The 16,542-nt window shown below is 52.4% G+C and overlaps 1 protein-coding gene across 1 annotated transcript in view; it reads right to left on the reverse strand.

Annotated features, from left to right (window-relative positions):
* Positions 1–16,542, reverse strand: part of DSCAML1 (DS cell adhesion molecule like 1) — a 230,128-nt gene that overhangs the window by 73,324 nt on the left and 140,262 nt on the right. Inside the window, exons 3-6 of the mRNA XM_054998622.1 lie at positions 12,745–13,023; positions 9,881–10,156; positions 7,097–7,393; positions 5,413–5,685 (exon numbers count right to left, since the gene is read on the reverse strand). Coding sequence (XP_054854597.1) covers positions 5,413–5,685; positions 7,097–7,393; positions 9,881–10,156; positions 12,745–13,023 — 1,125 coding nt within the window. The remainder of the gene's footprint in view (positions 1–5,412; positions 5,686–7,096; positions 7,394–9,880; positions 10,157–12,744; positions 13,024–16,542) is intronic.

A 16,542-nucleotide genomic window follows, 5' to 3' on the forward strand; every position in this document is an offset into this window, starting at 1 on the left:
ACTCGCAAAAGCTCACATGCTGAGAATCTAGTTGGTTTCTAGGGTGCTATGGGACCCAAATCTTACCCAAGTCAAAGAAGTCATAAAAAGCAAAAAGGAGGGGCAAGATCCTGCACCAGCAGCCAACGGAACGTGGGGAAGGATCCAAGAACTGCGACCCCAGAGGTGTGATGGTGCCAGGCCGAAGGGCCGGCCCAGAGCAGCACTTCATTGGAGGTGCCCAAGAGGCTCGGGAACAAAGGAGATGTGCTGTGAAGTGTGGTGTGAATTTAATTTGTGTGAGTCAAGTGTGGGAGAGGTATCTGTCTCACTTCCTTTTTTGGTAACCGAAAACGGCATTCGGGTGAGGGGAGCCAAGCGCTGCCCCCTCTGTACTCTGCGGCACGAGGCATGTGTCTCCCTGCTTGCCTCTGACTCCAGAAGACATCCAACTAGCCATTTCCAAGGGCTTTGCGATGCTCCACAGCAGCCCTCAGAGCCCTTCTGCGCTGGCCGTGACTCCGCTGCACTCCAGAAGGGCTGGAGGGTTCCGTTCCCAGAACCTCTTTCTCTGAGATCTGGGAGGGAATGTTGATCACACGGGCTCGCTCTCTGTAACCTGCCCTGGGTCTCAGTGAGAAAGGCAGACTAGAAACAACATTAAATAAATAAATAAATAAATAAATAAATAAATAAATAAATAAATAAATAAATAAATAAATAAATAAATAAATAAATAAATAATGCTGCCCTTAGGCAGAGGTTTTAGGGTTTTCCACACAGGGTCTTCCCATTTGTTCTGGCTCCATATTGCTTCAGCTTATCCTTCAATTTCTGCATGCATTTTTTTGCCTTTAGTTTTCCCTTTCCCTTTTCTGTTTTTCCCAGTTCTTTTGAGACCACTTTTAACCTGATCTTTTTTGAAGCAGATTCTGAGGCACCTGCATTCCTTGTGCATAATTTTTCTTTTGGTTTTGCTTACCCCACCCACCCACCTCCAGCCTACTTCCTGATGACAGGACATTCATCATCATCATCATCATCATCATCATCATCATCATCATCATCGAACCATTCCTCCCCCACAGCTTCCTTTACCCCTCCCTCAGTTTTATTTTCAGTCTTTTTTTTACACTGTCACTTGCTGGTGTAGTAATTGATGCAGCAGGGTCTCTGAATCTCTAGCTTTCATTAAAAATATAGTAAGTCTCTAACCCCTTCCACTGTGAAGATACAAGGATAAAGGCATATCACTGCAATGGAAGGGGCTAGAGACTTACTTTTTTAAAATGAAGGCTGGGATTTCAATGACTCTGCTAAACCTATCATCACAAGTCTATGCCAATATAGCAATATGCAAGCAACAATTTTTTTAAAAAATTGCAAAAGCCCTGGGGGCCCAAAGGAAGGGCGGGTGGCCACTTCCAGAACCGGAACAGGCAGCCCAGTTTGAAAGGGACAGCGCCGCTGCTGTTCTGAGCTCCATCCCAGAGAGGTCAGTTTGCCCCGCTGGCTGGGACCAGCCTCTGCCTTCTTGCTCTGGGTCAGCCAGCTCAGGCAGGGTGCTCTAGTTTGGACCACAGGAGGCATTAAGGATGGATGGTGGAGCTGCTCCCCTTTTAAGCTTCCCTGTGCAAAGACAGCCCATGTGTGCATTTTCAAATTATACCATTGACGACAACAGCATCCTATCTTGTAAATCCTGATTATTTAAGGCACTCCACTTAGGCCTCCTCTTCAAGTTAACCTGGAGATTCCAGTTGGTGTAGAGGCTGCAGCTCAGCTAGTAACTGGAGCTAAGAGGACCATGAATATTACTTCCATTTCACAGTCACTCCATTTCCCACCCATCAGTTACCAAGCCCAATTCAAGGCATTGGCTATCGCCTCCAAAGCCTGTCGTGGTCTTGGTTCATCATATCTTTGGGACTGCCTCTGTCCCAATATTTCACCATGGCAGCTTTGCTCATCTGAACAGGGCCTTCTGCAGGTGCCACCTGTACAAATGAATTCTCTGTGGTGGCCCCCGCTCTACAGAGTAGCCTACTTGAGGCAGCCAGGAAAGCCCCTGCTCTCCTGGCTTTTGGAAACAATACAGAACTGAATTATTCAGGAGGCCTTTTTAACTCAGACAGGAGAGAGGCACTGGAAAGAACTGCTCTCAAAGAGATCCATAACTCAAGGGATAGGGAGGGACCACAGAATTCACTTCTATTGCTGTAAGTATTGAGGGACCCTAGACTCCACTACTACTGCTTTAAGTATGATCCTACTGAGTGTTCTATATTGTTTAACGTATCAGTCAATAGAATTGCTTATGCTCTTTCAGCATTTCTTCAGCTCCGTGTTGGATTTCTGTGGGTTTTTTAAATCACTGCAAATCCGCAAGTATATACCCATTTTATTTTATTGAAGTGTCTTTGATATTGACTGTAGTGACTCACACTGTGTAATTTGCCTTGAGTCTCAGTGAGAAAGGCGGTCTATAAATAACTTAAATAAATAATAAAAATAAATCAACTCCAACTATAAAAATGCCGAGGGAGGGCAGGCGTGCCAAAGAACCATACCGAAACTAATTCCAATGCTTGGGAGTATGGTTAGATCCAGCCCTCCTCCTCCAAAACCAGGAGGCAAAAGGGCCTGTCTCCAGCTTCCTCTAGCACAGAAATGATCCCCTTCCATTGACTCAGATGACGTGACAAAGTTGTCCTATGCTATGGGAACTGTGAGGCTGGGTGACTGCACAGCACTCTATGTGGGACTGTCAAGGCAACACAGGAACTTCAGGTGCTTAGCAATGCACCAGCTTGATTCTCAGCTCGGGTTACCTGCTGCATGGATATTACCCTGGTTCTTCAGTCTCTACACGGCCAGCAGACTTGGTTACTCTCACGTTCAATTTCAACCCCTCTCTGACCTGAAGGGCTGCCTCTCCCTATAGGCAACAGCACTTAAATGCTGACTGTCCTCTCAGGTGACAAATCCCATCCGTTGGGTTGAGACAAGAAATTTCTAACAGTACGGGTGGGTGGCCACCCATGGGTGCAGGGTAGCAAGGCCTAGTGAGCATGGGTGGCCAAGACCTCTTGGGACACAGCTGACCTAGGGGCAAAGAGGACTTGGGTGGCATTTGCACAGGTCTCCACAACGGGAGGGGAAAGAGTCTAGGTGAGCACAGAGGAACAATTTACACCTGGCCTGTTTTCTACAACCTGGGAAATGGGAAATAGGGAAAGAAATCTCAATTCTCCCTCGCTCTGCAGAAGCTGCTCACGGCAAATAGTCACAGAGTGATGACGGAAGTTACTTTCTTGCCGTGACTCAACTGGGCAGACAGGAAAATCCACAGGGAATCTCCCTTCTCCTTGGGCCCAGAAAATGGCCGGTAAGATCAGCGGCGTACCAGGCACCTGGGGCAACTCCTGGCCAGTGGCGCCCCTGTCACTACACGTGCGCACGTGCAAAGCGTGCACGCACACTCCCAGGACCGTGCGATGACATCACTTGCTGGAAGTGACATCAATGTGCAGGGCATGCCCGCCCCCGGGGAGCGCTCCTACAATTCAGGCCGCTCACCTCCCCACTCGTTACCTGGCAGCGCACATTCCTGGCCAGCAGCTGCTGCAGGAGTTGGATGGCCAGCTCGGCACCCAGCGAGCCAGCTGCCCCATCTGCATGGCAGGCGGCCAGGGCAGCGTGGGCAGCCTCCCAGCCCTTCCATGCATGCTGCTGCCCACGCGGCTGCCACCAGCTCCACACGCTCCCAGCCAGCAGCCACGTCCACCGCCCTTTCTCTGGCCCTCAGTTGCAATTTGAGGGGTGCCTGGCTGCCTGGGAAGCCTTAGTAAGCTGCTCATTGGAAAAGAGGGGGTGCACATTAAAAATAAGCCACATCCCAAGCTGGCGTCAAAAAACCCATTCTGGCATCTGGACCAAGGAACTAAGAGGAAAACCTCTACCACACCCTGTACTTCCTTGCTCTCTAGGGTTAGAGAAGAGCAAGAGTCCAGTAGCACCTATAAGACTATAAGACTAACAAGAAACTTCCGTGAGTCTCTTCAGATAGGAGCTGCGGCTCACAAAAGCTCCTACCTGGCCACAGATTTTGTTAGCCTTCTAGGTGCTACTGGACTCTTGCTCTTTTCTACTGCTACAGACAGACTAACAGGGCGACCCTTCTTGAGCTATTTCCTTGCTCTGATAAGCCTAACCCCACTTCCCAGAAAACGACAACAGCGGTCACCCCTTCCTGACCACGGAGGAAAAGGAGGAGGCGAGTTCAGCCGAGTCGGTGCCCCAGCAGCAGCTCTTGTGCTTGTGAGAGCCAGGGACAGCCCAGGCGGCAGAAAGCAGCCCTTCCCTCTGACGTGGCATCCAGAGGCAGAGGGCAGCACTTGCTCCAGCGGTGCTCCCCCAAAGGCCACCGTGGGCGACGCTAGCCCAGAAGCCAGGAGCTGCTGGCATGGGGCTCAATCCCAGCAAGGCACTGGGGCAGGAGGAATGCCTCGCTGCAATTCATTAGGGCTGATGGCTCCCTGAATAATTGAGGGGCTGGAAAAGCTTTCAAGATGTTTGGCACACTTGGAAGAGAGAGGGGATGATTTTTTAAAGAGCTACACGTACAGAAAACCACGACCAGTGGTGATGTGAGCACAGGTTAGCTGTTTTAATACGCCATGTTTACACTGTACATTCTGCTCTGTGGCATGTCATGGGAAACAGATACTCTGGGACTCATGGCACCCTGGGGAGGAGAGGGGAGACGCACCTCTGGGCTCCACAGCGACAGGGTAGATCTGCGGACAAAGCCACGGCCCCTCGCTTCCCCCCTTCCCTGCTGCCGGCCAGAAAGGAACCACCTGCTCCCTGAGTGGCAAAGGATGGCTTCCAGGAGCAGCTCACATCAGTGGCAGGCAGGCAGAAAGGGAGGGAGGGAGGGAGGGAGGGAGGGAGGGAGGGGAGGGGAGGGATGGCTGCAAAGCGCAAGACCCTACTGCAAGCAGGGGAACGAGAGCCCCAAGCCGTGCTTTGGGCATGGAAAAGCAAACAGCCGCAGGGAGCACTGAATACAGCTGCTGACTGGGAACCAACCCTGGAGAGGCCTCCGAGCTGGGAGAAGCCACTGCCAAGCCAACTCCACTGTCAAGAGCCCAGCAGCGGAGTGGGCTTGGGCTGCCTCCCCAAAAACAGCCCAGCCACGATACCTTCTCCCCAGGACAGGAGCTGATGCTCCTGGCACCCGTGATCAGTGGACAGCCTTGAGGCCTGGCTTGCGACTCTGACTGCCTGCTCCTATGGGAGGACGCAGCTTGCTCCAGGAGCAGGGGCGGCGAACAAAAGTGGCGCACAGACAGCTCCAGGACTGGCACTCCACCGCAGAGCCTGGGCTGTGCACGCAAGGACATGCTCTCGTCCGCAGCCTGCACCCACCTTTCACAGTGACATGGACACTCTGGCTGATGGAGAGCTGTGGCTGGATGAGAACACTGCAGAGGTACTCCCCCTCGTCCATGCCCTTCTGCACGTCCATCAGCTTGAGGGTGCCGTTCTCAAAGACCACTTGCCGGTGGTTGTCAGGCAGTAGCAGAGAGTCCTTGTACCATTTGATGGAGTAGTATGGATAGCCGATCACCCTGCAGTTGATGAATGTGTCCCGCCCTGCCACAGCCGTGATGTTCTTCATGGCACGGATGCTGGGGGGGCCTAAACAGGGGAAGGGGGACACAGGCAGGCCAGGTCAGTTTCAAAGAGCAGCTGGCTTGTGCACAGGAAGGGCACATGGTTCCAGCAGCAGCAGCAGGAGAAGCACAAGGGGGCCAGGGCTGCTCATCAGCTGAGAACAGTGACCTGGGGAAAGACGTCACTTGGGCTAACCACCTTACAAGTCTTTGCCCAGTGTGGCTCAGCAGCCTTCTGGTGGCCTTTTTAGCATATAGGGAGAGGAAGGAGGGAGGGAGGGAGAAAGAGAGATGCACAGAGGTCTTGAGTGACTCTGACGGTGGCCACCTACTTTCCCGGTCCACAGGCCCATCATATTTTGTTGCAAGGAAAAGGCAAAGCCATCAACCAAGCTGTCATGTCAAAAGAGGCAGCCCAAGCAGCCTGCAATGTGAGCCCCCAAGGCACTCAAGGGAGACAGCGCAACACCACAGGGGGTGGGGAACAGCTCTCAGCCTGCCCCCCCAGCCCCCCCCCCCCACTGGCAAACTGCCTCTTTGAGGACCACAGAAAACCTGGGGCTTTAGAGGCCACGTGTGTCCCCCCCCCCCCGCCCCGGGGAGCTCTTGGGGAGCCCTTTGGACTTTTCCAAACTATGTGGCAAGCATCTGCGGCACAAGCTCCCCCTCCTCCAGCAGCCAGACCTGCCCTTCAGCTTTCCAGGCTGTGACAGCCAGTTCTAGTTCGGCGGATGGATTCCCAGCACTACCCCGCCCCCTTCAATCCAAGGGCACAAGCAGCAGCAGCAGCAGCCGCCCCTCTGCTGACCCCACCGGAAAGCAAGCAGAAGGGCCTGGAACGATGCATCAGGGCATCAACCAAAGCACAGGCTGGAGTTAGGAAGGAGGGCCAGGCGCAGGGGCCAAGAGGGAATGGGTAAGCTGCCCCCCCCCCCGCATCAATTTCCCTCTAGCTGGCGTTCAGCAGGACCTGAGCTTTTCTTCCCTGCTCATGCTGTGGCCACAGAGCTGGCTGGTCACATCTTTGTTCTCTGCTGACCCCCAAAGATAACATATGGCTGAGGAGCTTTTCCTAGTGTTTATCTTTATTTCTAAAATATATAAACACTTGTGTACTCTAGATTACAAAAAATGAAAATGTAACCTTTTAAAGAAGGCAAATGGCAAAATAATAAATATTGCTCAGCTCAATGGTACCAATCCTGTCAATTCCCCGTCCTCTGTGGAACACTGCGGGGTGACCCAAGTGCCCTCCCTACCCTTGCTGGGCCTTCTCCAGGTCCGTCTCTGTCGCATGCACTAAGACAGGCCAGCCCCAACATCCCGACATGCCTGCAGAAGAGTAGCAGCGCACCAACAAGGGAGGTGCGCTAACAAACCAAAGCCAACAGCCAACACAAGAAAACCTATTCTGATATTTAAAAGTAGACAGGCACCTCTTACGTTTATTCGCGCTTGGTATTCGGCGCTGCCCACTGAGTTCCGCGCGGCACATCGGTAAACCCCTCCATCCTTGATCTGCGGGCTTGTCACGTTCATATGGCTCACAGTCGTGCCGTCGGACATGGTGTACTGGTTGGTGCGGTGGGTGCCATCTCTCTGGATGGGCTCGTCATCCAGTGCCCAAGTGACGGTGGGTGGGGGGGCCCCCTTGGCTGCACACGTCAGGGAGAACTGCTCTCCTGGGTTCACTACCTTTTCACTGAAGGGTGAAATGATCCGAGGGGTTCCATCTAGCAGAGACCCACAACAAGAAGCAAGTTTAGGTGAAGCAGCCACAAGCCAGTGGGAATGTTTGAAAAGTTGTGCCCCTTCCCGTCCCACCCCAATCACACATCTTCAGGGAGAGAAATGGGGGAGGCACGTCAAGGAGCAGCCAAAGCGAGGAACCCCAGTCCACCCCAGAGTTCAGCACAACAGGGACTTCCCAGCGTTCCCTGGGCCCCGCCCCGTGCCACAGCGCCACCATCTGCTCACTGAGTCTTCCCCCCTTCCCCCCCTCACTGCCCCCCATGCCCGGACTTCAGTGGTTCTCTTCACGGCATGCCAAGGAAGAAGAGCCATCCACCTTTTATTCCTACCCACCACTTCTCAAGTACAGTGTTTCTCAAAGCAGGTAACAATAATAAAATGACAAGTCAAAATAACGTTTATCCAAACAATAGTAAGCAATTACAAAAAAAAGCAATACAAAAATAAATCAAGATGGAATCTAAAACAGTAGCCTGTTAAAGCACCAAAATTGTCTGGTAAAATCAAACAGAAAAGACACAGAAAAATAAACAGATCTTTCTTCCCTCAAAGGAAGTTTGCAAAGGAGCACATCCGCCTCAATGGGCAGGAATGCCACGGCTTGGGGGACATCCCTGAGAAAGCCCTGCTTGGAGCTGATGATAGGCTAAACCCCCTTCTTGATGGAGGGCAGAGGCACGCCGGATAAAAGAGGTGCTTGCAGCGAGGGGTGGGGCGATGTTTTACAACATCCTGCTGAAGGAAGCTCTAAGCCATACCCAACCAGGCAGCTACATTCTGCGTTAATGAAAATTCACTGTCAATAGCAGACAGCTCCTTGATACTCAAGGAGGATGCCCCGAGTCCTGAGGGTGTACACGTGGAGGTCTTTTGAGTAACAGCCACTGACGCCACGGAGCAGGAACCAGCTATACAGCCCCAGGAAAAACTGCAAGCCTTTAGAAAAGAGCGAGAGTCCAGTAGCACCTAGAAGACTAACAAACTTGTGGTAGGGTATAAGCTTTTGTGAGTCACAGCTCACTCCTTCAGACAGGAGCTGTGGCTCACAAAAGCTCCTACCCTACCACCAATTTTGTTAGACTTCTAGGTGCTACTGGACTCTTGCTCGTTTCTACTGCTACAGACAGACTCACACGGCGACCCGTCTTGACCTCTCTCCATGCGAACCTTTGTCCAGTCAACAGCCCTGCCCCTTGGCCCAGGTGGATGCTGGTTCCTGCCCCTTTTCAGCTGACCGCCTGTGCCTCGCTTGGGACCTCAGTCCCTGGCATCATTTGGCCAAGTCTCAGCTCCCGCTCTCTGGCTTCCTCGCCTCACGATTTGGTGCCCTCCTGGCTTCTGACTTGCTGCCCCTTTCACTGGTGCCCCGTTACCCCGTATTTGGAGCCTGGTTCCCTGCCCTGCGTTCTGCTTAGCTGTGGCCTACTGTCCCAGTCGTGCCAAAGCAGAGGCCTGCGAGGACTGGCTCCCGCGAGCCCACTGCCACTGCACGATCTGCACTTGTGGGAGGGCATCGCCGACAGAACCTGAGCATCATGCCAATGCCCTACTTTGCTGGAGTCACACATTGGGCTGCCGACAGTCAAGAGCCTGGCTTTGTTCAGCTGTCACATTTCCTGCCGCCAGATAAAGAGCCTTCCGCGTGCAGATGACACCAACAACACTAGCATAGCCACGCCTCCTCTGGTTGGATTGCGTAGCATTTCTGCAGCCTCTGGGGCTCTGCCATTCATTCATTCGTATCCAGCCTTTCCTCCCCAGGCAGCTCACAACACAAAAACAAAGGAGAAAAACATAAGCAGACAGGAGAAGGGAGAGCAGAGGCTCAACAGAACCACAGGCACCAGGACTCGCCAGGGGAGGGCACATGAGGAGCTGAGCAGGGTCCCTTGCCCGTCTTTTCCTGCCCTTGCCCATGCCAGCCACTGCTCCTCCCCGCTGGCTGAGAAGGCGGCCACAACTCAAAAGGCTGAAGTGCCTCAGATGTTGTTGTTTTTCCCGAGCCATGTTCTTCTGACAACCTGCTGCTGTGGGAAATCCCAGCCTGATTCATCACCTCGCCTAGGCAGGGGAAATGCTTGGGTGCTCAGCTCAGAAGGGCAGGGATATAGCTTGGTTGCAAGCGGGACGCACAGCATGCAGAAGGTTCCAGGCAGGTTCAATTCCTGAAACTCCCAGTTTGGGGATTAAGGACAGGAGAGGCCCTCCTCCGCCAATGACCCTGAACAGCCCCTGCCAGCGTAGACAGACGGTGCCCAGCAACACCAGCCAGTGCTCAGAGTATTCCAGATAAGGGAGCGCCAACGAATTCATACACGGCTGAAGACCTGGAATCAATCAGCCGGCCAAACAGGAAGGCTTCCCATTCCCCTTGGGCCTCGAAGGCAATCACAGGCCTGCTTCTGTGGGCAGAGCACGCCCACGATGCCGAAATATGCACCCCCCCCCAACCCAGGAGCCCCACTCACCCTCCAGCACAATGACGGCGAAGTCCTGAGCGGTTTGGGCCTTCCGGGTGGCAAAGCACTGGTAGGCCCCCGAGTGGCTCTTCTGGGCAGCCGTGATGAGCAGCGTCTCGTTATTGATGCCCCGGATGGAGATGGAGTCATCTGGCACCACCCGCTCCGTGTTGCGATACCAGCGGAGGGTGTATTCGGGCGAGCCTGAGAGGGCGCACGAGAGGATGACTGTGCTCCCAATGCCTGTTTTCAGCTTCTTTGGTGTGAGAGTGACATGCAGAGGGTCTGCAGAGAGAGCAGAGATCGTGAGCAGGGTCACAGGCACCACCCAGAACTGCATACTCTGGTATACGGCCCCCTCCCCAATAGCCCCCACAGGAGAAACCACCCCTAAAATGTTGATGTCCAACCAAGGCTGGGGTGGTCCAGTGACCCCAGAAGAGGAACAGATGCCTCTTTGCAGAAGGAGGCTGTTCTGGTGGCTCTGAAAGAGGCAGTTGGGAGCCCTCTCCAGTGGAAGCCTCCCCTGGATCCGGGCATCGACAGCCACCTCCTAGGGGCCAACATTCCCCTTCTGGGCAAAGTGCTAAACTGGGCTGTGGTTACGCAGCTGCAGGCAATCCTGAAGGAGGTGGACCCCCGAGACCCCTTTCAGCCCAGATTCAAGCCTGCTTTAGGGCAGAATTGGCCTTGGCCACTCTGAATAATAATCTTCACCAGGAGAAGGCCAGTGGAGATGCCGACCTTCCTGGACCGCTGGAGAGGCTGCCCGAGTTGAGGGGGGGGGCAGCAGTGCATTTGGGTGGCGCTGCTCTTGCTTGGATGGTTGATTTGAGAAGATGGGGGGGGGTGTCTGTGGGGGGGGGTTGCTGCTTGGCCCCCAGGCATTGATGCCAGGAGCAGGTTCATTGCTGGGCTGTGCACCTGGATCCTGCCCTCTGGTTGGTAGCTCAGGTCTCTTCTGCAGCACATTGCACCTTTTCAGTTTTCTTCAATCACTGACATGCCAGTTCTGGCCATTCCTTGAAAAGCATGATCTAGTCACAGTGATCGACGCTCTGACTGGATCCAGGTTCAATCGCTGACGTGCTGCGCAGGGGCTGCCTTTGAAACTTCCATTGCTTCCCAATAAGGCAGCCGGGTGCTGGATACAGGGATCTCCTACAGCTGTGCTGCCCATCTGTTTCCAGGCAGAATTCGAAGTGCTGATTCTTACCTTGAAGGTCCTCGGGGCTTTGGTGCCTGCCTAGGTACCTGTAGGACCTCCTCCTCCTAGACTGTCCCACCTGCCTGTTCAGACCCTCCTCTCATGCCCTGCTCTTTGTGCCCCCGCCTGCAGAGGTGAGGCAGACAGTGAGCATCAATGGGGCTCTTTCCGTGGAAAGCTCTTCCCCTCAAGGGGTGCTTGGTGTCCAATTGCTCTCTTCATGCCACCCCAAAACATCTTTTTTAAACCAGGCTTTTGGTTTAAAAAAGCAAATGTGACACACATCAGACAGGAGCCCTCGAGGTCCGCAGCCAGCACCCTCTTGTGATGGACTAGGCAAGCTGTCCCCACAACTCTGAGTCCTCCTGATGGCGAAATGTTCAGAAACAGGGTGCCTCTCACCTGTGGCTGGGGAAAGGGGTAAGCCACAGTGGGGGGGGGCAGCTGACTTCATACACCTTCAGTTCAGAGAGAGGATGCAGATGGGCCGGGCCCCGATTCAGAAAGAATGTTTAGAGGTTCTTGCTTGTAGTGAGTAACTACCAGACAACACTGAAGGGCAGTTTTGCTGCCAAGCCACAGTGTGCCTAAGTGCATTTTTGGAAGGTGCATGCTGGGAATGCTTCCCAGAGCCATAACTTGCTGGGAAAACACATCGCTGACTTTCCCCCTTTGATTTCTGGGAGTATTTTTAACATTATTCCCACCCCATTCACCAAGGTCCTCTACACCAACCCAGGCCTGAACTTGAGAAAAACAAGAGGCGGGGGGGGGGGGGTTGGATTTGACTTCTCAAAATGTCAGAACCCTCTGGTGAGGAGCTCAGGTGACGAGGCCGCAGATGGAGGCAGCCCCTGAGAAGCCGAAGAGTCGCTCACAGCCCCTCGCCCATCTCCAGCAAAATGTCACTGCACAATAATCCAGGTGTACGCAGTGCCGGCAATCTCCTGTCATCAGAGTGCTGGACGCCAGCAGGCCCTTCTCTGTGTATCACTTCCCCTCTCAGGCAGCAAGGCCGCCTCTGCTGCGAGAACTCGAGCCGTTGTGCGAGGGTTGATGTGGGAGGGGTTACAGCCCTGCTCAGAGCACACCACGCTCACATGGGCCACTACCTGGCACTGGAATCCCGGCCTTCTGTCATCTCCGGGCACCACGAGAGTCATCAGAGCGTGAGTCCCAGGGGGTGGGTGCGGTGTCTCCAACAGAGTTGCCTCACAGAAGCATTGAAGCCACACTTGTGAGGCTCACAAAGACCCAGGTGGTGAGAAGGTGTTTCTCCATGCTGGGACTCTTACGGTTTGCCTGGATCAGCTTTGGGGAGGAGTGAAGAGAATGACGCTTGCTCTTTCCAGTCATGACCAGCACTCCTGGCCAGACGTGTAACAAGGAACCAGAGTCCTCGTGACTCCCACCCCCAGGACGACAGGAAATGTGTTCTGCATCACCCCTTGGACTCTAGGAAACTGCACGGACGTCTGTTACGTGCCTGCTTGAGTCACAGCAGGACTATGAAGAACATAAAGAAATTTACCTGGGCCTGCGGCAGCATGGCGGGAGCGTCTTCCACACACTAGGACCCCACATGACTCTTAGAGATGCATGTCACAGCATGGACTTCTGTACACAGAGTGCCCAGGCATGCCACCTCCTGCAACTAGCCACTTACCTATCACGGCCAGAATCCCGGTGACCTCAGCAGAGCCAAAGGTGTTTGTGACTTCGCAGATGTACGTCCCACTGTCCTCCACTCGCAGGTCACTGATTGTCAACCCTGTGAGACGTTTGGTCCATCTACTGTCAGCAGGTAGTGGCCGGCCATCCTTGACCCATCGGATGGCAGGGTTAGGGTAGCCAGAGGCAATGCATGGGAGCTCCACCAGCTGGCCGGCCTTTACCTCTCGAGACTGAAAGCCGTCTAGGATGGCAGGAATGGACTCTGCTGGGTCTGTAAGGAGAGAAAGTAGGAAATGAACTCCTCTTCAAGCCCCGAGAGGCAGAAGTCGTGCTGCTTGGGGAGCACGAGGCCTTAAACAGCATCCTGCTTCCCACTTCCGACAGGGTTCAGCTGACCCTTGTTGACACTGGTTAATAACCTAGGGGTCATACTGGGTCCAATATTACTGCAAGCACAGAGCAAGTGAATGCAGCCCCAAATATTGCTTCTTCCAACTTAGTTTAGCTCAGAAAATGGCCCCCTGTCAACTCGACTTGGCCAGTGTGGCCACCTGGACGCATGCCGTACGGACTCTGCAGAAGTCTCCTCTCCTCTCCAGTGCGTAACCCTTCTCTCAGAACCAATTCAGAGACTCCAGTTGGTGCAGAATGCCACAGCTGGGTTATTGCTGTGAGCAGAGTATGCATATTGCACCCATTCTTCAGTCATCCGTTACCAAGCCCAGACCAAGGTATTGGCTATCATACACAAGGACCTTCATAGCCTTGGACCCATGGACCTGCAAGACTGCCTCTCCTCCTATGTACTGCCACAAGTTCACTTATTTGAGCAGGACTTTCTGCGGTGCCACCCTACAGATGGGCAAGACCAACAACTACCTGTACATAGATCGAGAGGAGTTAGCCGTGTTAGTCTGTAGTTGCAAAACAGTAGCACCTTTAAGACTAACCAACTTTATTGTAGCATAAGCTTTCGAGAAGTATAGCTCTCTTCATCAGATGCATGGAGGGTATGAAGAAACTCCAGAGATATATAGTTGGTGAGGGGAGGGGGGAGAGGGTGTAGGGAGAGAGGGTCATGTAAATGTAAATCAGTTACAAAAAGTCATGAAAGAGGTGGAGTGCACAATCCAGGCTGGGTGTGACCCCTCCCCTCCATAGCAGATTCTGAATGGAATGCCTGAAGGCAGTTACTTCTGGTAATGAGATAACCATCCAGAGTCTCTATTCAATCCAAGTCTGACTGAGTCAAATTTACATATGAATTCCAACTCAGCAGCTTCCCGTCAAATTTTGTTTTTGAAATGTTTCTGTTGATCTATGGTGACCTTTAAGTCCTTGATGGAATGTCCTGGTAGATTGAAGTGTTCTCCTACTGGTTTCTGGATGTTGCCATTTTTAATGTCAGATTTGTGTCCATTTATTCTTTTGCTCAGAGGTTGGCTGGTTTGTCCAATGTACAGAGCAGATGGACATTGTTGGCACATGAGGGCATATATCATGTTGGAGGATGAGCAGCTGTAAGAGCCAGAGATGGTGTAGTTGATGCCATTGGGTCCTGTAATCGTATTTTCTGGGTAAATATGTGGGCAGAGTTGGCATCTGGGTCTGTTGCAGGGTCTGGTACCTGTGTTGGTGACTGTTAGCTGGTTCATGGTTGTTAGTGAGAAGTCATTTAAGGTTGGCTGTTTGTAGGCAAGGAGAGGTCTTCCACCCAGGGCCTGTGAGAGAGAGGCATCGTTTTCCAGGATGGGCTGTAGATCACTGATAGCTGTAGCTCTCGAAAGCTTATGCTACAATAAAGTTGGTTAGTCTTAAAGGTGCTACTGGACTCTTTACTATTTCGCAACTACCTATACACACACCTCCTCTGAACTGCCCCCCCCCATGGTAGAATGGCCTGCCTAAGGAGGTCTGGAAGGCTCCCACACTCCCATATTTTGCAAACTATGCAAAACAAAGCAGTCGAGGAAGACATTTTTGTAAAGAGCTACATCACAAGAGATTGCCTCAGGAAAATGCACTGTATTTCTACTAAAGTAATATCATGTTCTGCATTAACATGTCATTAAGATTTGTTCAGACAACAGCTGTGTGTTGACAATCCATAGTCCTCTTACATTGCTTATCAGATGTATCCTTCTGTTGCTTGCATTGATTTACACTGCGGAATCCTCTTTGGGTTTCAGTGAGAAAGGCAGACTATAAATAATGTCAATAAATAAATAAATACGAATAACCAATCACCACACCCAAATTCTGTGAAGGGAATAAATTATACAGACTGGAGGATCCGACATCTTTTCAAGGATGTAATATATCCTCCAGTCTCTTTCAGCTCTTCTCAATGAACTTGCTTCCGTGCACAGAATCATATCCCTCTTGAAGTGTGAAACTCACAATTCCATTCAACACTCCAAAATGGGGAGGGAGCTGCTCCTACAGCCTCACCTGTGGCACCACTGTGCCTTCCCAAGGCCACCTTGGCAAATATCGGAATTGTTTCCAACCACCAGCTGTCTGTTCCCCCAGCTGGACTAAGAACCTTGCAAGCCACCTACCCACACCAGATGACAACAACAACACCCGTTCAACTCATAAACCCCTCAAGGTCACATCGAATGGATGCCACGTGTGCCACTCCCTCGGTACATTCTGACATTCACAGGCAGGCGATTGGGCCCATCAGGGTGCAAGAGATGAACCACCAAAGCTCGGGAGTGAAATTCCACTCAAGAGGAAAGCCTCCCTTGACCGGCAGGCAAGGCTGGGATTAGGCAAGGATTCAGGCAGAAAGAAAACGTGAGAGAAAGGGAGGGGTGCCCCTTTGCCAGGCGGGGCTGCAGGAAGTGAGGGTTTTTCACCTGGAATGGGGGAGCCTGGCATACCAAACGCAATGCCAAATGCCAAATGCCAGGCTACCCCTTGCCCATCACAAAAACACAGCCTACTCTTCCCCCTGCGTAAAGGAGTCCAATGGCTAGTGTTATGCCTTCCTTGTTGCCACAGAAGGCCGTTTTGGCCTCCATCAGTCCACAAAAGCCAAGATATCATGTTCAGAGGCTGAAAGAAGAACAAACATGCCAAAGAGCCCATGCGGGAGAGCTGATGATGATCCTGGCCAACAGGCAAGAGTCAAGACCCCCTGGACGGATGAGCGTGACCCCAACCCATCGACCCCAGCCCACCCCCTTCACGGTCTGCCCTGCTTTTGCCACCCACAGAAGAAGGAGGGGGAGGGCACCTCCGGAACGAAACTGCAGACCAGCACGGGAAAGCCCTTTCCCAAGGGCTCCAGCATTGAGATTCCCACGGCCAAGTGGCTGCGAAGCCGACGGATGGGAATCTCAGTGCTGGAGCCATTGTGAGTATTTCTGATATATTCAACGGCAGCATAAAATGACAGCTTGGTTTATGTAATTTCATGATTGGTGATGATGATGATGATGATATAATTCACATTATATTCATGAGCCTTTGACACAGCATTTGCTGAAACGGGATGTTAGGCTGGCAGAACCCGTCAGGCTCTTCAGCCCAATTTTTGGCCTTTGGCTGTAACCACTAGACCACGCTGTCTCGTGAAGAAGCTCCAGAAGGACGTTAACACCTGCACAACAGAACCAGAGGACAAGAGACGTCACACGCGGCATCTCGAGTGTATACAGCAACACCTGATAGGAGAAACTATACCGGTTGGACTTTTTGATCAGGATTGCATGTACCTTTCTTTAATTATTTATTGGATATTTATTGAATTATTGATTGGTATATTTATTATTATTTATCA

Source organism: Eublepharis macularius, chromosome 14 (assembly GCF_028583425.1).
Source record: "Eublepharis macularius isolate TG4126 chromosome 14, MPM_Emac_v1.0, whole genome shotgun sequence".
Taxonomy (NCBI): Eukaryota; Metazoa; Chordata; class Lepidosauria; order Squamata; family Eublepharidae; genus Eublepharis; species Eublepharis macularius.